The 22,098-nt window shown below is 36.2% G+C and overlaps 1 protein-coding gene across 1 annotated transcript in view; it reads right to left on the reverse strand.

The window, feature by feature from the left end:
- Positions 1-3,008: 3,008 nt before the first annotated feature.
- The window catches only part of LOC145661534 (scavenger receptor class B member 1-like), a 324,106-nt gene continuing 305,016 nt past the window's right edge, over positions 3,009-22,098 (reverse strand). Inside the window, exon 9 of the mRNA XM_081726856.1 lies at positions 3,009-3,167. Within this exon, the coding sequence (XP_081582982.1) occupies positions 3,009-3,167 (159 nt within the window). The remainder of the gene's footprint in view (positions 3,168-22,098) is intronic.

Raw genomic sequence — 22,098 nt, forward strand, 5'->3', positions numbered from 1 at the left:
CTTCCCCATTTTGTCTTGATGGCAAAACGAAGGAACAAATTATATTGAAATTTCTTCCCATAAAAATGACAAAACCCTCACAAAGTACAGAGTGTGCCTCCGGAAGAAAACAATCCATGAAACCAGGTGGTACTGCAAAAAATGTGACGTACCTCTTCACCCCGGAAGATGTGATATTAAATTTCACACACTTAAATCAAACTAGATCATTATTCAAAGCAACGACACTGATTTTGGCATAACTTTTGGGGAAGGCGAAGGTATTCAGGTGTACATTTTTTATTAACAGATATTGTCTAACAATATATTAATGAGTGTCCCTTAGCAAACTTCAGATGGGGTCTTGTCCTCTCCTCCATATACTTCAGGATCGGGAACCGTGATCTGAAGGTCTGTACAAAATTTTAGAGTTTTCTGATTTGTAGTAATGGAGTAAAATCATTTTCAATTGAAGAAGGTTTAACTAGGAGTGACTAGCATAGGCGCTTAAAAAAAGTACTGATATGAGTATTTAACCTGTTAAGTGGGGAGTTTCCGAATGCATCTGAATGGGGAATAAATTTGTTTAAAAACAAAGTATTATGAAATGAAATGAAATCTTTGAGTTTTACTTCCCACGGAAAATACGTACGAGAGTCACTACGAATGTTTTGAGATGTGAAATAACTTACATACTTAAAATCAATTTAACACTTACATTTTCTCAAAGTATTCACCATTACACTGTACACACTTTTGCATCCTCGAAAACCACTTTTGGAAGCAGTGTTACCAGTCTTTTTCTCTAAGTGTTGAAAGTTCATTCTCGTAAGACACTATAGCTTTTTCAGGGCTGCAAAATCTCTTCCCACGCATGCGATCTTTAATCCTGGAGAACAGAAAAAAATAACACGGAGCCAGGTCAGGGCTATACGGCGGATGAGTCATAAGTTTGACCTCCGTAGATTCTAAAAACTGAATTATGATGTTGGCCGTGTTTGCGGACTCGTTGTCATGATGAAGCAGGATCCCACGCAATCCAGTTCTTGGACGCCGTTCCTGAAGCTTCTGGAACACTTTTGTTAGGCAAACAATGGTGTACCACTGAGCAGTAACAGTCCTTTGTTCTTCAAGTGGAACAGTTGCAACATGGCCAGATTTGGAGAAGAAAGTTGCGACCATCTTCTTCTCCACACTTCGCGGTCGCTTCACTTTCGTGGGTGGATTTTCGTCTGGAAAGATCCAAACTATAGACTGGCGTTTATTTTCAGGGTCAAATTGATAGATCCAAGTCTCATGACCAGTAACAATGTCAGAGACGCGTCGAGAATTGCCTCTATCAAATCTTGCAAGCATTTCTTCACACCATTCCACACGCATGCGCTTCTGTTGTTCAGTCAAAGTGTGAGGCACCCAACGAGATGAAACCTTCCTGAGCCGAAGATGATCATGAAGAATTTTTGTTACTGCTGGCGATCCAATGTTCACTGTAGATTCAATGTCCTTGAAAGTTGTTCGAGGATTTTCTCGAATCATTTGTTCCACAGTGGCAATGTTTTCATCTGACACAGCTGTTGCTGGACGTCCAGCTCTCTTTTCATCTTTAAGCGATGTCCGGCCTCTTCTGAATTCACCACACCACCGAAAAATTGTAGCACGGGAAGGAGCAGGGTCCCCAAATCCCCCTGCAAACGGTCAAGGCTTTGTGTCTCGTTCAAACCACTTTTGAAATCGTAAAGGATCATTGCCCGAAAATGTTCCCTTCTAGACAACCGAATACTGCTCACATCAACAAACAAGTGGAGGCGATACGGCCACGCCGATAAGCGAGGCGAGCAGAAACTTGCTTCGCTTCTTCGCTCTGGATACCACTACCGAACGCAATTGTTGGAATTCAAATGCTGTACCACAACAATGTGTATCTCACAACTTTCGTAGTGACCCTCGTATTAATTCGTCACGCCCAGTACGAATCTTGTTATGACGAACGTAGTACTGCAAATTCAACCGAGATTCTCATGACAAGTTGAGTCATCATTGACAGTTAAGATGTTAAATACCCTGTGTAACTGCTGGTAGTGAATGTTAAACAACTTTAATAAATATATAACAGGTTATTCTTATTTAGGGGGCTAGGAGGTCGTTTGAGGCTGGGTCCCCATTTGCCTCAACGCCACTGATGGATTCTATAAGTGAATAGCGACCCAGATAATGAATTCACGCAAATGCAAATCTCAATGAGCGTAGGGAACGAAAGCAGGAGGAGATGTTAGTCGTATTGAGAATTGCAGATACACATCAATTTAGTTTGGTCACATTTATTGGTTGTCATATGGTTTCAAGATATGCTTGAGGACTCTTCTATTGTTAAAGCCACGGAACGCTTATAACCTGTACTCTTTGTTTACATACGATGATGTCAGCCGTGAGTCAACATGCATATGATTTTTAATTCACGTAATGGAGTTGTCACGATGTTTAGCTTGTTAGGAGATCGCCTTAAACTAACAAATGTTCATATAGTCCCTATTATTACATGATGATATCTGTTTTAAATACACAGCAAATTATATGAATAAGACCATTATTTACGGTGCTGGTACTCAGTCACAGGGATGCTCATACGCGGGTCTTATAGGGCAGGTTTTGTCCCAAAGATTTTAGAGCAGAGTTTTTAAAATTGAAAATGGCACAATCGAACTTTAGTTATACCATAATGTTGCTTTTAAATACGCTAATTGTGAAGTAAAACTTAGCATGAATGACATTTTAAAATAATGAACTGTCATAGCAAAGAATGCATTATCTTTTTAATGAAAAGAACAAACTTGTAGCTGGGAGCTTATGCGGACATAGACTGTAAAAACAAGGGAATTCAGACTATCAAGTACATTAGCCTTCTATGTATTTGATATGCAAATCATTGTAGAAATTCAGAATTTATGTTTTGGAGGGGAGCAATCTGGACCCCATTTTTAGGGGGATGAATGGTAAATTGTGTCTAAGCACTTGAAGGGTGATATCACAGCTCAGCCATCATAGTTATCATTATCGTTTTTCTCTTTGGGTCTTGACGAAGCTTCAGACCAGTCACATGGAAGAAGTTTCTGACGTTTAAATGAACAACACAAGAAAATTTTTCGAGTGAAAGATGAGCTATTTATTAAACATGTGACCTTTTCACCGCACTGAAAAAGAAAGGGACCTTTATGAAGCAATTATAAATTCTGTTGATAAATGTGGTGTTTTTAAGAAATGTTTATCAATTCTAGTTGGTGGTGCACCGATGATGATAGAGGTGAAATCTGGTCTAAAAGAATTTCTAAGCCTGACAGGTCGAGATAAAATGGTAGACCATGTTAATTGCCCTGCACATAGCTCTTTGCGTCAAATCATTGAACAGACCGAAATCCCGAATAAAATTGTCAAAGCTGTCCACTTGATAAGGGCAGCAATGGAGCTCTTCGTTAACTTTAAAGGAATATAGAATCAGAGTAAAGAGACCCGCTTCTTTAAATCTCGATAGGTGTTCAAGTCCAGGAAAATGTCTTCAGAGACTTTTCAAATTGAGAAAAACGAATCACTGATTTTCTTAACCAGTTTGTTCCATCAGACATTTCATGCCCAGAAGACGAGCTTCGAAGTATTGATTTCTCTGACATTTCTGACAGATATTATAGGGCACCTAAATGAGTTGAAACTTCGAAATGTGGGTTGGAGGAAGATGGAGAAGATGGACAGAGAAATCAACAAACGAAGATATTTTGAAACGGATAGTAGAGAAGAGGATACTTCTAGCCAGCATCCTTCGTAGGAAGGCCAATTGAATTGGACACATCTTGTGAAGAAATTGTCTTCTTCATATCGCCATAGAACGAAAGATGGAACAAAAGCGAGGAATAGGAAGGAGAAGAACACAGCTGATAGATGAATTGAGAAACAGAAGAAAATATTGGGAGTTAAAAGAGGAAGTTGAAGATCGAGAAACGTGGAAGAAACATTTCCAGGTCTAAATCTAACATCGAAATAAAAAACAAAACAAAAAAAAAAACTCATTACTTCCAAGATCTGCCGAAAGGCAGAATACTTAACAATAATAATTATAAATGAGTTGAACATGAAGGTACAAGGAAGACATCGGCTAGTTTCTGATCTTTTGTGATATTCCAATTATACCTTAATGGATTCCGCAACAAGCTATAGCATTTCTATTCTGCTTTAGGGGGAAATAAGTTAGCATAGTTTCCAAATTTCAGTCATCTGACATTAGATTTTGAAGAAGCATTTTTCTGACTTCGACACACGGGCGGATCCAGGACGGAGTTTGGGGGGGGGGGTTGTAATACTGCTACTTAGAGCTACTTTTAAGAGCTCCAAACTCTGGGATGGGTTTAATTTATATACAAAATAAGAAAGTTTCCTCTTCTGGGGTGGGGGCGATCGCCTCCCTTGAATCCGACCTTGCTTCGGTAGATCGGAATAGGCTATGCTGAATGAATTTAATTCAATATTTTCCGTTTAACAATCCATTGACAGCGACATTAGAGAACAACCTATACTATACATTCTAACAATTACTTTCCTCGCTTTTATGACTTTGGTCGGAACAATCTCAATTAGTACTTATTTATTTGAATGTGCATTTTTCACCATAAAAATTGTTAAGAATCGCTTTAGAAGTTGCCCTAGAGATTCTTCTCTTTACATCTTTTGCGGTTCCTAACAACAGAATCGGATGTGTATATGCTGTTCTATGAAGGTGCTGGTCTTCCTCAGTTCAACAGGTATATTACTTTTTAAATACGCTTATAGTTTTATACATACATACACACACACACACACACACACACACACACATATATATATATATATATATATATATATATATATATATATATATATATATATATCTTTTATAAGTTTAAATATTTTATTTCTTTAATGACTGTGGCCCTCCAACTTACTAGCAAATACGCTTATGGCTTTCCCGTTTATTATGCTTGGACACCAGTGTCCCTCATTCGATCCTAGCTTCCGTCAAGTGGGCTATATGGTGGATAAGTACCGTGTGTGGGTTATCTCAGGGTTCTCCGTTTCTCTCACGTTCGTCACTTCACCATTATCATCAATCTCATCATCGCCGTCTCCTTTAGCCACGGTGCATAATTAACACTAGTACGACAAGGTGTTAATCCAGGCGCGTACCCAGAATTTTTTGTTCGGCAGGGGCCAAGATTGGGGGGGGGGGGTTCCAATACTACAAGCCACTACATCTTTGTAGGGATTTGAGAATCTAGATTTCTCGGCTTTCGGCATCTATGGTCATTTAGTCCGTCACATTTGAGGGATGACGTCTCTCAGCGAGCACACAATCCGGGGAAAGGAAGAAAGGATTGGGGAAGGAGGGAAGCAGTCTGGGGACTATAAGTTAGGTACCACCCCGGCATTTGCTTTTTGTGAATGAGAAAAACCCGGGAAAAACTCATTCAGGATGGCTTCCCTAAAAAAGATTTTTACACTGTTTCGACCGTGTGCCCCCACCGGGAATCGAACCCAGGACAGCTTGCACCGAAGGCGAGAGCGTTAGCGAGTACGCTACGCGGAACCATTACATCTAAAAAAGAAAAGTATTTAATGGGTATTATTCTACAACTGAAAAGACGATAAGTAACATTAAAATACTTCCCCCTATTTTTCAAGAAAATACAGGAAGTGATAAAACTAAATTGTTTTTATAAGAGAAGTACAGATGAATAAAAGTAAGATCAAATTTTCGTGCTACATCGATCATTTTTCTGTTAAAGAAATGTAGTTTTATTGAGAAAGTGTACAAAGATATATTGAGTTAGGAAGTTTTGAGGGGGGCACGGACTTTGTAGACCCCCGTGGATGCGCTTCTGTGTTAATCGCATTTACCATGTTGTGGAACATGTGCAGAGATCGAACTAGGGACGTTTCACACTAGAGTCGAGTGATTTATCATTTATTCGTTTGCCTTCTGAAAAACCAAAATCCTTTGATATTTAATCTCTAAATGTTTGTTTCAAAGTTGTGATATTATGGCCATAAAAATGATTTCCGTGTGTGTTTTTAATGACATTAAATAGAAAAAAATAATTGTGAAAGGTAGTGGAAGTTATGCGGTATATATTCATATACTAAGTCCTTCACGTAATAACTAACCTTGGATCTTCTTTAATATAACAACGTATAACCCTGACCTTAACAACTGAATGCTGCAAGCGCTTGTTATGTCCAGAAGAAACGCACCGTTCACCGATCGCTAATTTCTTTTCATTTTTTCTTTTTTAAACTTTTATTTTATTTTTACAAGTTAGACAGACAAAGCAGAAAGCACATGGTGTTCCTATTGTCTGCTATTTGACCTATTATTAAAAAAAAGAAAAGAAAAGAAAAGAAAGATAAAAGTTTGATAGACATTTTATACGTGGTACTGTCAAAACAAACAAGGTTTGGTATGGTCCATGCTACCAAACACAGATACACACACACACAAGAACATTAATACTTTCCTTTCCTACCTCCTACGTATATTCACAGTATGGGTCTCTATGTGAGGTAAAGACTATGGAGAATGGGGTATATACGAGTATCTGTGTATATACATGTTTACATATGATGGTGTCGGCCTTGAATCAACATGTATGTATCATTAGTTCATGTCGTGCAATTGTCACGATGTTTAGCTCTTAACAGATCGCTTTAAACGAGCACCGGGGTGTGTTGATGTCTATTTTATAAATTCAAACTTCATGAACAAGAGTATAATTTTCGTTATTATTATTATTATTATTATTATTATTATTATTATTATTATTATTATTATTTGAAATTTAGCATCTTTTTTCAACACCGAGGCTGTATGAGACGCGTTAAGATTGAATCAGAACCACCGTAAATGCGTCCAAATTTCAATGCTCTTCTACTGGGGAATGGAACCCTGGATCACATGCACCAAACACACCGACCTAGCCACTAGAGCAGAGGAGAGGGCTATAATTTTCGGTACCCAGTACTTAAGCCTCTTTCCTAATCTCACCTCTATTTTTTAAAATTTTATTGAATAACTTAAAAACGATTGGGAATATCAAAAATTAAAAAGTGAGCCATGTAGCATCTACAAATCTTTCAATTTAAGGTCCCACGATAATGTCCTTTAGGCTAATGGAGATGGGTGATAAAGGCAAATGAATGATGATGGAAAAATCAATGGAATGATATGGGAGAACACAACAGTACCCCTAGAAAACACACGGACACAATGTTGTCCACCACGAATTTACTTGGCCGAGAATCGAACCAGGGACCCAATACACCAGAAGTAAGCGCTCTACCATTGAACCACCGTAGAAGCTCTCTGCCAGATTCTTCACGATTCGAATAAATCAAATTGTGGAAGTTGGACTGGTATGGTCTTTGATTAGTCACTAATAGAATCAATGGAAACTGACGGATGTGCTACACGAAAAAGACGTACTCAAGAAAGTGTATTAAACTAAAGGGCTTATAATGTGCTTACGATGAAAGTGTGTGCACAGACATTGTAAATGTAATGTAATATTAGGTTGGATACAATATATCGTCATGTTGATGCAAGGGATTCTCGTATTGAAAGAGACAATGCAAATATACAAGAATTGTTAGAATGATTTACATCACATTATTCTGTCTGGAAATCAATGAGTTGAGTTGAGTTGATTCTGAGTTTAACGTCTCTTTTCAGCAGCGAGGCTATAATATGAGACGTGAGTCTACTGCTTAACGTGGAATCCGAACAATATGAGCTCCCGCTGGGAATCGAATCCGGGTCTACCACACCAAAGGAGCATACGCTAACCGCTTAGCCATGGAGGATCTCTGTCTCAAGTCATTTATGCCAATTGTTAGTGGTCTTGATAAAAATAACTGTTACAACACTTCGTCAAAAGCTTGAGTTATCTCCGTGAAATATACGTATGATTGGCAAGCAAAATGAAATCCGCAAAGAAAGTACTTCCAATTTTAACTGTGAATGTTCATGACACAAAAGTTGTAATCTAGAGCCATTGTTGCTTTTTCAGCGAGTAAGTACAACGAAAAAAAAATTAGCTATGCCACTTGCACACCACGTGAAGAAGTTTGGTTTGTGTAGCGTGATATTTTTTTCAATTAATATTGAAACCAGAAGGTAGTAGATTTCTACGACTTCCGATTTTAGCAGAGAGATTAGAGTAAAGATGGAATATATTCTTGGGAGGCTTCATTGACTACAGAAAAATGTTTCTCGCTATGTATTACAATTTTCATTCAATTGCGATCAACGTTTAAAACCGAAAGTGTTTGATTTGTGCCACTTCCGTTTTGAACGGAAGGTTGAGAGAGAAAATGATACCTATTCCTAGAACGCTAAATCGATAACAAAAGCACCACTTTTCGCTATCTCTTATAGGTTTTGCTCTATGTAGATCAACATTGAAACCGGAAGTTGTAGTGCATTTCTGCCACTTCCGGCTTTTAGCAAAGAGTTAAGGATGAAGATGAAATGAATTCATGGGGCGCTTAATCGATTACAGGAACATATTTCTCGCCTTCTATTGCCGTTTTTGACCTATAGTGATCAAAGTTAAAACCGGAAATGGTTTATTTCTACTACTTCCGGTGGGTAAATTAGTTACGTCCTACCAGTGTTGAGTTCAGACGTTTTCACCCGGGGGAGGGGGAATGTGAACTCCTCGATGGGGGAGAGGAGTTTGTGTGAAGTAATTTCTACATTTTCTGATTGAAATTTTGAGTTTTTCCGGGGAGAATGAATTATCTTCGGGGAGAAATTCACCCCCGGTCTACCCCCTGAATTCATCCCTGCGTCCTACATCAACGAACCTGATTCTCAACTTTTAACCCTCTACATTGTGACCAGAATTGATGGTGATCCATGAAGCAGTTCTTGATTTTTTTTTCATCTACTGGATGGATAGACGGCCACACGTACATATATATATATATATATATATATATATATATATATATATATATATATATATCTTAAAATTTAATTTTTACTAATTCAGGGACTTTTAGATACATTTGAAGAAGAAATATATATATATAAAGCAGTCTAATATAAACGGATTGCAGATGTCTTCCCAACAGCACACAAGCGAGTCATGATGACTCGATGAAACTGTCAATACGCTCACGTACTTTTTAGTTAATTTCAGCGACAGTAGAGAAGTTATGGACAATACTGACAGTAAGTAGAATGTCTAATTCATGTTATGCAGATTTAGATGAAATTCTGAACTGTGAATGTTATTAAATTTTGCTTTACTCTCATTGTAGATAGTTTATGTTATTTAGTAAACCTATCTCTTGAAATAGGACATTTTCTATCAATATTAAAAATGGCAAAAATAATTTCTCTTAATTAAAAGGCTTATAAGAAATTATTATCCAGTCTCCAGTCTCTACACGTTTTCACATTTTTTTTTTTTTGAATATATATGTGATGAAGTCATAACTTTGCAATGTTTTGAAGTCGTGTAATTTACTACTACCATCATAACATGGCTTCCAAAATAATAAAAGTATTGAAACAGAGTTGTTTGATTTCATGTCTAATATGGCTCTTGGATTTAAAAAAAAAAAAAAAAAAAAAACAGTATGTTATTGGCCTATTTATCGATCTATCTAAAACTTTTCATACAACTGAGCAAGTTTTCCTTTTGATCTAGTTGCATGCTTATTGTATTAGGGGGTAGCTCACGACTGGTTTCCTCTCTTATTTATCCAGTAAACAACAAGTGGTACAAATATCGAAAATAGTTGCAGATAGAGTTCAAACAGCTTGTTCATCTTTATCAAATGTAATCAGAGGTGTTCCACAAGGTTCCATTTTGGGTCCTTTTCCTAATATATATATATCCCAGCAAAACGTATTCTATATGCTGATGACATCAGTATGATTTCATAGAGTTTGTCCGAGAGGTAATGAGACTGAGTCTATAAACAGGAATTTATTCATTCGATTTTAACAACTCCTCAAAATTCTTCAAAATAGTCCCCTTGGGCGTCGATGCTCCGCTGCCAGCGCGATTTCCATCATTCATACGTTCCCTGGAAGTCAACTTCCGAAATGCCTTTTAAAGATTTGGTTACGGCCTTCTGGATGGCGGCGTCATCAAAACGGCGAGCTTTCAGGGCGGTTTACATTTTGGGGAACAAGAAAAAGTCTACTTTACCTTTCAAAACCTCCACTATTTCACGGCACACGTCAACTTGTTGTTTTTGTTCATCACTCGAAGCTTTTGGTACTAATTTTGCACAAACGTTTCTCATGTTCAAATTCTCGGTTACAATGTTCTGTACCCGTTGACTTGCACATGTTGTTTTTCTGCTATTAATCGCAGACTCAACCGATGGCGAGAGTCCAAGAGTTCTTTCACATTTGACACGCTTTCATCCGAAGAACTCGTCGAAGTCCAGACCAGTCCTCAACTGTCTCCCGCCTGTCTTTGAAGTCCATATGCTAGCGAGAAACCGGGCTTTCGACATGACATTGTCTTCTTAGGCCTGATCAATCAAGGCAAGAGTCTCTGAAGTAGTTTTGCCTAAGCGAACGCAGAATTTGGTGGTGTATCGCTGTTCTATCGTCCGCTCCATTTTTCGCTTTTTATCCCGTGATCAAAATGAAAAAAAAAAAAAAGAACTGCGCAAAGATTGATCCTCATTCTCTCACTGCTCAGAAGCGACTGCCGCGCCGCGCGGAGCGATGCTTAGATAAGACCCCCCCACTACTGATACCACCCATTCAGAGTTCTCGGGTGGAGACTGGAGCGCTGCGCGGCTGCCGGTCTCATTACTTCTTGGACAAAATATGTGTAAAAAATAATAATAATAATAATAATAATAATAATAATAATAGAAGAAATTGAGAGGAAATCTGCCATTTTTACCGATAAATTTGTGAAGTGGTTAACAGAAAACAGTGAGTACATGCCTGGTACATTGGTCGTATTATAAATCACGATAAATCGATCCCCTTATATTTTCATTTTCCAAGGAAACTGCGTATATCACATAGAATAAAATATCTCCCCTTCTCATTCCCTCCAATATTCTTGAATGACAAAGGTTCTAGGTGTAACCATAAGTGACGACCTTTCATGATCTGCTCATATCTCCAGTTTAAACAAGAAGCTAAGTAGCGTGTGTTTTGCCTTATACAAACTTCAAGGTACGGTATTGAGAGAGGTACTTCTTAGCTTTATACTACGCCAAGTTTAATTCACTAATTAGCTTCGAAATAATACATTGGGAAACTGCCGAAAATAGTTTAAGCATTTTCCGATTGCAAAAGAAAGCGAATTACTCACATAATCGACATAGAAGCAAAAATTTTAATTAACACTTTCCAGCTTGTAAATTTATAAATCTATTCTTTTCATTGTGAAAACGGACATCTTTTCACCTTCAACAAAGTGTTCATACCCATAATAGAAAACAAGATAGTGAATATTTGTTATGCATCAAAAATATGTAAACCTAAGCAATATGTTAACCTGTGTATGAATTGTGTTAGGTTGTATAATAAACTTCCTATGTAGGCCTACTTGAAGAATATGACTAATGTTACCGTTTTTTGTAAGACGTTATTTAACCTACTTGCTGTAAAATGCTATTATACTATTAAGGAATATATAATTGATTCATTAAATGAAGAGTTGGTAACAGATATTTACTCGTGAGTACATGCCTGGTGTGGTACAAACGGTTACCTAATAACAATGTAAATGGTCATACTTACTGTATAAATGTACTTGATATATATATATATATATATATATATTATTTTATGGTTTTGTATTTTAGAAGGATGGGAGGTCCAATATTATGTATACCTTCTGCTATCTGATACGCGTAATATCTTATGCACTTTATTGACAACTGTAATGTTTACATGAGAATTTCTCGCGTTTTGTAAGCTAATGACTCCATAGATGTCAGACAACTTTCAATCAAAGGAAGACAAAAATGCTTGTGTTGTCAATTAGATTTGTTTCCATACATTTTACTCGTTTTTTAATAAATAAATATATATGGAAAACTTGAGAAGCCCATTTCCTAATTTTTCAGAAAAGTAGAATAATTCTATGACATTTGTAATACTATTCACAAAACAAAAATTATATTTCAATAAGTGAATACAATGACAGTACGTACGTTAAGCATGTATAATTGATCAACGTCATGGATAAATACGTATTATAATAGAAAAACTCACATTGATTTTAATTTATTAACATATTATTATTCTTCAGCTAGCTGGAAGAGTTTTCGAAATATTGCCATCTTATTATAACAATTTTTCCTGCTCTTTTCTTCCCTTCTAGGGAAAACATTTTAAAAAATCTCAAACATATATTTAAAAAGATTTCGAGATATGACCATACTATTTTAGCAATTGCAACCTCTACTCTTCTCTCTTCCCTTGTAGGGGAAATATGGAGATACTAAATTTTGTCTAATCTTAACGGACTTTGAGATACGTATGACCATCTTATTTTAACAATTGCAGTCCCACTTTTTTCCTGCCCGCCTTTTTCTTCCCTTCTAGAGAAAATATTTTTAAAATGCTGAAACAAGCCTTTATTTTAAATAAAAATCTTAATACTAAACTTCATATCGTTCACCTTCAGAATTTTGAGACATGACCATCGAATTATAACAATTTTAACTATAGTTTTTCTTGCCGCTTTTTTTCCTTCTCTTCTAGGGAAGATATCAAAAAATGATAAACCATGTGTCTAGTTAGTTTAAATGAGAAGTCCAAATATCGAATTTCATGTCTGCAACCTTAAAAGATTCCAAGATGTGGACATTTTGTTACAATAATTTTAATACCCACATCATTTTCTTCTCACCAGCTTTTCTTCCATACTAGGTAAAATATCAAAAAGCACTGAAACACGTGTCTAAATATTTCAAATGAGACTTCTATATACCAAATCCATGTCTCTAACATTCAGAAATCCCAAGATATGACCATTTTAAGGTAATAATTGCTACTTCTCTTTTCTTCCCTTCCCGTCGAATTTTAAGAAAATATCCATCTATAATGGGGTGAGGAGTCAGACAAGGATGTAGTATGTCGCCCCAATTATTCAACATTTACAGTGTATATTTAATGAAGGAAGCATTAATGGGAATTGGGGACTTCAAGATTGGAGGGCAGATCATTAACAAGATCAGGTATGCAGATGATAAGGTTATAATAGCTAAAATCGAAGGAGGACTACAGGAGATGATTGACTAAATAGTTGACACTGGAAAACTGTATGAAATGGAAATTAACATCTAAAAGTCGAAAGTCATGAGTAAGTTTAAACACACCCTTATGTATCAAAGTAGAACAAAAAGAACTTGAAGAGGTCAACAATTTCAAGTATCTGGGAAGTATTTTGACGAGAGACGTTTACTGCACCAAAGAGATCAAGTCAAGAATTGTCATGGCTAAAGAAGCATTCAACAAGAAAAGATCACTCTTAACTCTTCTTCTTGTTCATCTCAACCATAGGTTGGTTTGGTAGGCAACATGGAAATTTTAAAACATTTCTCCCTTTTGGGAGAGCTGTTTTATACTTTGATAAGACCTCTTCTTCGTAACTCCACCTAGATATTCTATCCTTAGTCTTCCTCTTCCTGGTTTTCCTTCTGCCTTTCCTTCTATCAGCACGGTGATCCAATCGGAGTGCCGAATCAGATAGCCAAGCATGATGTTTCTTCTTTTTCCTATTATCTTCATGATCTGTAGTCCTTTGTTAACTTCCTTTAGTACTTCTTCAATCCTTTTCCTTTCGGTCCATGATATGCGCAGCATACTGCACCAACACAACATTTCTAATGCATCCAGCTTGGATATCTCAGATTTCCTCAATGTCCACACCTCTGATCCGTAAAGCGCCACGCAGCATACTAGTGTCTTAATAAATCGTTTCCGAACATCCAACGGCATATATTTTGATGCTAGTAGTCCTCTTTTCCTATTGAATGTTTGTTTAGCCTGCGCTATTCCGGAACTTACGTCTTTTTCACCTCTTCCGTCCGAGGATATTAAACTTCCTAAATAGGGGAATGTCTTAACGTCTTCAATTTTCTCTCCATCTAGCCATACGTTTGCCTTTTCATGTCCTGCCGTTGTGCACTTTATCACTTTTGTTTTCTTCTTATTTATCTTCATTTTGCATGTTTTTTTCAGTTGGTCGTTCAAGTTTGAAAGTGCTTCCTGCAAGTCCTTTTCGTTCTCCTCTATCAATGCTGTGTCACCAGCAAACCTTATTGTGCTGAAAACCTGACCATTTACTTTTACGCCTTTCTCGTTTTTATCAAAGAATTCTTTCATAGCCTCTTCTATATAGACGTTGAAAAAGAGAGGTGAAAGTCCATATCCTTGCCTCACTCCTTTACTTATTCTTGCTTCCTTCTGATCTTTTCCTATAACAGTTGTCTGGTTCCTATAAAGTTGGTGTATTATTCTTCTGTCTCTGTAATCCACAGAGTGGTAGTGGCAGAGTGCCGAGCTCGCGCCGTGTGGACTGTGGTGGACAAACACCATGCTCGTGGGTTTTCTCGGGGTTCTCCCGTTTCCTCCCACTTTCTTCATTCCACCATTTCACTCATCTCTCATCATCACTGTCTCCTTTAGCCTAACCGGCATAACCGTGGGACGTAAAACATAAAGATTTCATTTCATTTCATTTGAATGAGCACCTAGGAAACCGTCGCTTCGTTTCAGACGAGGCGAAACACATCGTGACAACATGGCTGAACACGCAAGGGCAGGATTTTTATCAGGAGGGAATCTTCAGACTCATCCCACGATGCGACAAGTGTATCAACCGATGTGGGGACTATGTCGAAAAATAAACTAATGAATGTAGTACCATGGCTGTATTGGTTGTATGAAAAAGGCTTTGTAACCTTACTTTCTGATTGCTCCTCGTATGTTGCTATTTTTTTTTACAGCAGTCTTTGAAACATTATATACATAATTTTTGGTCACAGTGTATAATGAAGAAAAGCATAATAAATAATTCCATGGAATTATGTTGTATAATATGACGCAAATCCCTGTGTGAAATCATTGTTTGATAAACGCAATTTGCGAATCTGTTGTGTGTACTTACGTTAGACGTAGTAGTCTAGTGGTTTACATTAGATGAAGTCATTCTTCGTGTAATTCGAGTAATTTACTTCATCTGTTCAAGTACTTCTCTTCATACACGTGGTTAGTAATACGTGATACACCTGAGCAGGGAATGATTATGAAGTTTTCCTTTACACGTGATTGGCTTTTAAGATTCATGTAGAGTAGTTTTTTTTTCGCTTCTGCCAAAGTAAATAAATACAGTTAAAAGTTCACGATGCAATTTAATTTATTATAGTTAACTGTTGTCATAATTTTATTCGTATTATTATTTTATTATATTATTTATTCGTATATTATTTATATTTATTCTTATATTATTTTTCCATAGTATTGGATCATGTGCTCGCAGGAATGGGCTAATTAGAAACAATCAAAAACTAAAATTCCAGGCCTCTCTTGTATATACATTTTAAATTACTATTGAGACTATCATTTATATCAGTAAATTTAATAGAGGATGATAGGAGAACAATAGAAAGAAATGCAGAGATCTTATTAAACGCTTGCAGGGACATGGGTTTACAAGTAAATGCAGAGAAAACTAAATATATGGAAGTGCGTCGGGACCGGAATACAGCAAATTATGGGCGCGTTAAAATATTAAATAATACTTTTGATAAAGTGGGTAGTTTCAAATATCTAGGATCGATATTAACAGATGAAAATCATATTCACGGAGAAATTAAATGTCGACTAAAAGCAGGGAATTCGTGTTACTATTCGGTTGAAAATCTCTTGTCGTCGCAAATTCTGTCGAGCAATTTGAAGCTTAAAATATATAAAACGATAATCATGCCTGTTGTTCTGTATGGCTGCGAAACATGGTCACTTACTCTGAGGGAAGAACATAGACTGAAAGTATTTGAGAACAAGATCCTGAGATGAATATTCGGACCCAAGAGGAACGGGAATGGGGAATGGCGGAAACTTCATAACGAGGAATTACATAATTTATATGGTTTACCCAACATTGTTAGGGTCGTCAAGTCTAGGAGGCTCAGGTGGGCGGGTCATGTAGCTAGAATGGAATAAAGTAGAAACGCTTTCAAAGTCTTGACTGGAAGACCAATCGGAAAACGACCATTAGGAAGACCTAGGCGCAGATGGGAGGACAATATTAAGATGGATCTCGCAGATATTGGAATACAAAGTAGAAACTGGATGCAGTTAGCTAAGGATAGAAGTCAGTGGAGAGCTTTTGTGAACTTTGCATTGAACCTCCGGGTTCCATAGGCCATAGAGTTAATTGAGACTATCATACTATAATTATACGAGGAGAAGTCAAAATGTTGTGTGTATGGCATTTATGATGCAGTCACAATGAATCTTGTACAGTATAGTCCTTAGGCTGTCTAATTACGAATTTGACAAGTGTCAACAGGTCATAACAGGCAACGTACGAGTAGTGTAGCTGAACGGAGGATTTCATGGCGATCAAGTTGTCACAATGTCGTAGTTCGAGCAGTCGTACAAACATCAAATTCATGTGGAAGTTGGGTAAAGTCTGCATAGCCTTAAAAACAATTCAGTACCACACAATGTTTGGTTCTTCCCGAAGCGAAAAATGGGCCTCAATGGTACTCGTTTCACCACAATACGAGCAGAAAAGATCAAAACCGGCTGAACTTCGGAAGATACCAAAAGAGAACTTTCATCGGTGTTTTTAGCAATTGCAGGAGCAGTGGAGTAAATGTGTGTGTTTTGGAGGCAGGGGCGGATCCAGGACCGACTTCTGGGGAGGGGGGGCGGTGAGTTGTCTTGTTGCTACTTTTAAGGGCTCCAAACTTTGGGATGGGTTTTATTTATATATATAATATAAGAAAGTTTCGTCTTCTGGGGGGGGGGCATTGCTCCGATCGCCCCCTGGATCCGCCCCTATTTGGAGGTGCCTACTTTGAAGGCGATTAAGTAAGTATGTTTTTATATGGTAGTAATAAAGAGCTACAACAAAATTTCGGGAACTTTTTGGCTGCTCCTCGTACGTTCCGTGCCTTCTTTGTGAATCTTGAGAACCGCATCATTACGTAATAGGTCTAACCTTGGCTCTTCCAATCTCGGTTACAATTTAAAATGGAACATTGCATAGTTCTTTTAGTATTCTGCGCTCAACCTTCACTCTGTTGCATTCCTTTTTTATTCTACTTTATTTTTTTCTACTTTTTTATTCCTTGGGTTTCCTCGGGGTACTCCGATTTCCTTCCACGTTTTCATTCCACCAATTGTTCCATCGTCATTCACTTGTCCTAATCATCCGTCTCTCCTAGTCTAAAAGGCATAATGTTGGGACATTAAACTGAAACATTTCATTTTTTTGTGCTACTTTAATGGAAGGTACTTCGTTGAAACCTGTAGTATTACACTACTATATAATATAGAATCTAGTATTTCACGATTCACGATACTAGTATTTCACGATACTAGGCGTGCAGTAAAGTGTGTCGTCAGTCAAAAAAGGTTGGGAACCACTACTTTAAAATATAATATTATTTCCCTACTCTAAAGGTTATAGCTAACAAGTAATCAATGAGAATCGATCACATATTTAGAAGTAGTATGTAAGTCACTATTATATATATATGTATATCTCCATTCGGAGAAAACAAACATCAACAAATACAATCTGCAATTTAACAATATATTTTTAAGGTATTTGATTTACTCTGTCCGTGTGTCCGACTATCAGTAAAGGAGACAAAAAAATCTCTAAGAACTGCTTGATCAATCGCCAGAGGTGATATTTGAACCGAAAGTGGTATAAATTTAAAAATTCTGATTTTAGCGTTGATCAGTAAAGAGCACAACTGGTAATAGATAGAAAGAAGTATTTGTGCAATCGATTAAGCTTCCCAAGAGTACATTTAATCTCCATACTTATCTCTCTACCCAGGCCGAAAAACTTCAAGAAATCTACTACGATTTGGGGTTTTAGTATTGATCTATATCAGGGGTGCCCACAAGGGGGGGCTATGACGCAAACTGCGTCATTGAAATATTTGGGGGGGGGATAAAAATCTATATAAATATGTTTGACGGGGGGGGGTAAAATTAATCGAAAAGTTTTTTTTTTCATGGAAGAATACCTATGGATAGACAATTGCGGGGGGGTGCGTCATGGACATAAGGGGGGGTGGGCACCACTGTCTATATAGAGCAAAAACAATAACAGATTGTTAGAAGCGATCTTGTATAGCCAATTTAGCGTTCTAAGAAGAGGTATCATCTTCTCTCTTAACCCGTTATTCACATCGAAAATGGCAGAAAATCAACCACTTCATGTTTTAAACTTTGATCGTTATACAGTAAAAACTGTAACAAATACCGAGAAGCGGTTTTATGCAGTTAATTAAGGATCCCAGAATAAATTATATCTCCACCCTAATATCTCTACTAAAATCAGAAGTCACAGAAAATCACCCACTTCTAGTTTTGACGGTGGTGGCTCTACCGCATTAACGGTAATAGAGAAAAACGGTTTCATGGAATCAGTTAAGCATCCCAAGAATATATTCTGTCTACTAGAACTGGAAGTGCTAAAAAAAAAAAAAAAAAAAAAAATCTACCAACAACCTCCGCTTTCGATATTAATTGAGAAAATATAATGCCATACAAAATAAATTAATTATAATAATGGTGTACACGTGACACTGATATATATACAGGGGCGGATCCAGGATATGATCAAGGGAGAGGCTAAACCATATTTTGTCGTTTTATCTAGTGTAAAGCAGGATTGAAGCCCATTTTATCCAGTGTATACCTCAGCGTCAAGGGGGGCTATAGTCCCTGTAGCCCCCCTTGGATCCGCCACTGTATATATATATATATAGGTAGATGGATAGATAGATACATACATACATAGATAGTGCTTAAATAATTAAGCAATCTAGCAATCTTTTTTAAAATAGAATTTAAGACAATAAAGAAATATGTACTTTTTTTTTAGCAGCATAAACGTTTGCTGTTGTTTTCTTGGAAACTACGAGGAACATTTACTCTGAACTATACCACAATATTCAGCACGACGTCATCCCTCGGTAGGATATATGTCTCTCATCCTTACACTATATCAATATCATAAAGTTAATTACAATTTTGGCTACATCTCATTAACGGTATTCCATATTGTATATTATCTCTTGCTAGTGTTAGAATGTGCTATATATGGAGCATTGGATTGTTGGTTCAGAGACTTGGACATTACGGAAGTTAGAGAAGAAATATTTAGAGAGCTTAGAAATGTGGTGTTGGAGGAAGATGCAGAAGATAAAGTGAACAGAGAGAGCAACAAACGAAAATGTTTTAAAACGGATAAGAGAGAAGAGGATACTTCTAGCCATCAACCTTCGTAGAAAGACCAATTGGATTGGACACATCTTGCTAAGAAATTGTTTTCTTCACACCGCCATAGAAGAAAACATAGAAAAGAAGCGAGGAATAGGAAGAAGAAGAACACAGCTGATTGATGATTTGAAAAATAGGAGAAAGTATTGGGAGTTAAAAGAGGAAGCTGAAGATCGAGAAAAGTGAAAGAAACATTTCCAGGCCCAAATCTAAAATTGGAAAAAAAATCTTCATTAGTCCTAGGACATGTCAAAAGGTAGAATACTTAATAATAATAATAATAATAATAATAATAATAATAATAATAATAATAATAATAATAATAATAATAATAATAATAATAATAATAATAATAATGTAATAATGTAATAATGTCAGAATGAAATGCTAGATGAAGACATACTTTAGTATCAGTTTGGCTTTAATAAGTGTCGTAGTTACAAAGTACCACCTATTAGGTTTACAAAAAATAGTTTTATTCCCATTTTCTCAAAGACTACGCATGAGGATTTGCAGTTTCTCATATCATTCTATTTATCTCGATGAGGTTTATCGATTATAATATACGTAGTGATAAATAAAAATTTTCGGAAAAATTTTGATACGGAACATTTTCAAAAAAAAAAAAGTTTCACCTGAAAATTATCCAATTCATAAAAAAGTTGTTCCATTTTTTTCCCCTATATCATTTGTTGTACCGCGAACTTTATTTGTAATAAAAGTACAATGAAAAAAAAGTTACAAAAAGTAAAAAATCTAACTTCTTCATTCCTGGGTAACATATTCGAAAAATTTAATGTATTATTTTTCTCATGGAATACATTTTTGATCATAGATAATATCAACGTTTTATCAGTTTCATACGCGTAATACAATGTTTTCTCACAGCTTTGCTACTTTTCTACATTCGTGTAGTTCCATCTTATTTAAATAAATAAGAAGTTTGACTGAAGTAACTCATTAAAACAAATACTAAAAATTGTTAGAAAATAAAAGAAAATATTCATGTATTCATTCAGACAATAAAGTATCGGTAAATTGTAACTAATAAAACAGGTTGACTTTTGCGGTGTAAAATATAGCGAAAAAATTTCCAGTTATGAAAAGTTCTTATTAAAGAATTATAATTTGCTGTTAATTAATATTGCAATACATGCATTCAACCTATTTTATAGCTTTAATATGGAGTTAAAATTTTCTCTGAAAACTTTTGTACTACATGTTACTAAGTATACGTCCTCGCTTTTAACATTTTGTTCCCGTTAAATGCTTAAAATGTTGAAACAATTGCGCATTTGAAGGCTATTAGTGCATTTAACGAAACGTTTGAAGCCAAAAAAATAAAAAAATCTATCACTGTTAATAATATAATTGAAGATTATAGTTCCGATATAATAGGTCTAAATGCTGTGGGGATCTAGTTAGCATAAATAACAAATACATATAAAAGCTATACCTTCTGGAATTTTACAACATGTAATTGAATAAAGTAATAATTTGTTTCTGGACTTTTGCTTATTTTATATCTGAAATCCGTAGGCTCTCTTTACGACGTCAACAGTCAAATACGACGACCTTGAAAACAAGTTAATTTACTAGCATTTTATAAATCTGTATTAAACCAGATTATTCCTGGTTAATTTTGGACTTCTCTATTTACGAAATATATACAGGGTGTTTCAAAACAGCACCGACAACGTTTGGGAGGTGATTCCTGACACCAAGATAAGATAAAAAGTATAGACCAACTTGGGTGCACAAATTCTTCCTGCCATTTATTTTTATTTATTTATTGCTTTTAGCGATGTTCAAAATATTTATGAAGTTGAAAAACAATTCTGTGGAGGATCAGGGGAGCAGAGTTTAACATTGGGAGTCGGGCAGATGTGAGGCTCATTCTGGGTGACATAAATTTAATCTCACTTTCGTTTGTGGCAATCGGACACAAATAATCAAGTTTCTCGCCAAAAAATACATTTCAAATCGTATTATTGGGGGAGGACAGTCCCCCCAGTTCCAAGATTGGAGGGGACATGTCCCCCTCATCCCCCGGGATTTGCGCCAGTGATTGTAAGACCAGGTTTTCCTTGATCATGTTCATACTTGCATCCATGATGTACCGCGTTCGTGCCTGTACCTCTGTCGATCATAGCCCTTTTGAACGTTTCCTCTAACAATGCTGCGCTCAGTGTGAGGCCATTTTCTGCGTTCTCCCGACAGGCGTGTGTCATTCTCAAGGTTGCATTAATTAAATGTTTATTTATTTATTTATTTAAAGAAGAATACAACAAGTTACTGCCCAATTACAATATTCTAAGTTACAGTAATAATATTCGTGATATTATTTAATTAATATACCAAAGTAACAATATTATTAAGACTATTCATGTAGGTTATTAAAATATAATATATGCACAAGATTATAACTTATCTAAACATAATTTATTAAGTTGTATTTTTAATTTATTCTCATTGCCGTTAAGAATATTTATTGTCGATCCAAAATAATGAAACCTGCTGTAAGAAGCACATATCTGTCACGTAGAAGACCTTTTTAAAATATTTGCTTTTGC

Source organism: Thermobia domestica, chromosome 10 (assembly GCF_964235325.1).
Source record: "Thermobia domestica chromosome 10, izTheDome1.hap1.1, whole genome shotgun sequence".
Lineage (NCBI taxonomy): Eukaryota > Metazoa > Arthropoda > Insecta > Zygentoma > Lepismatidae > Thermobia > Thermobia domestica.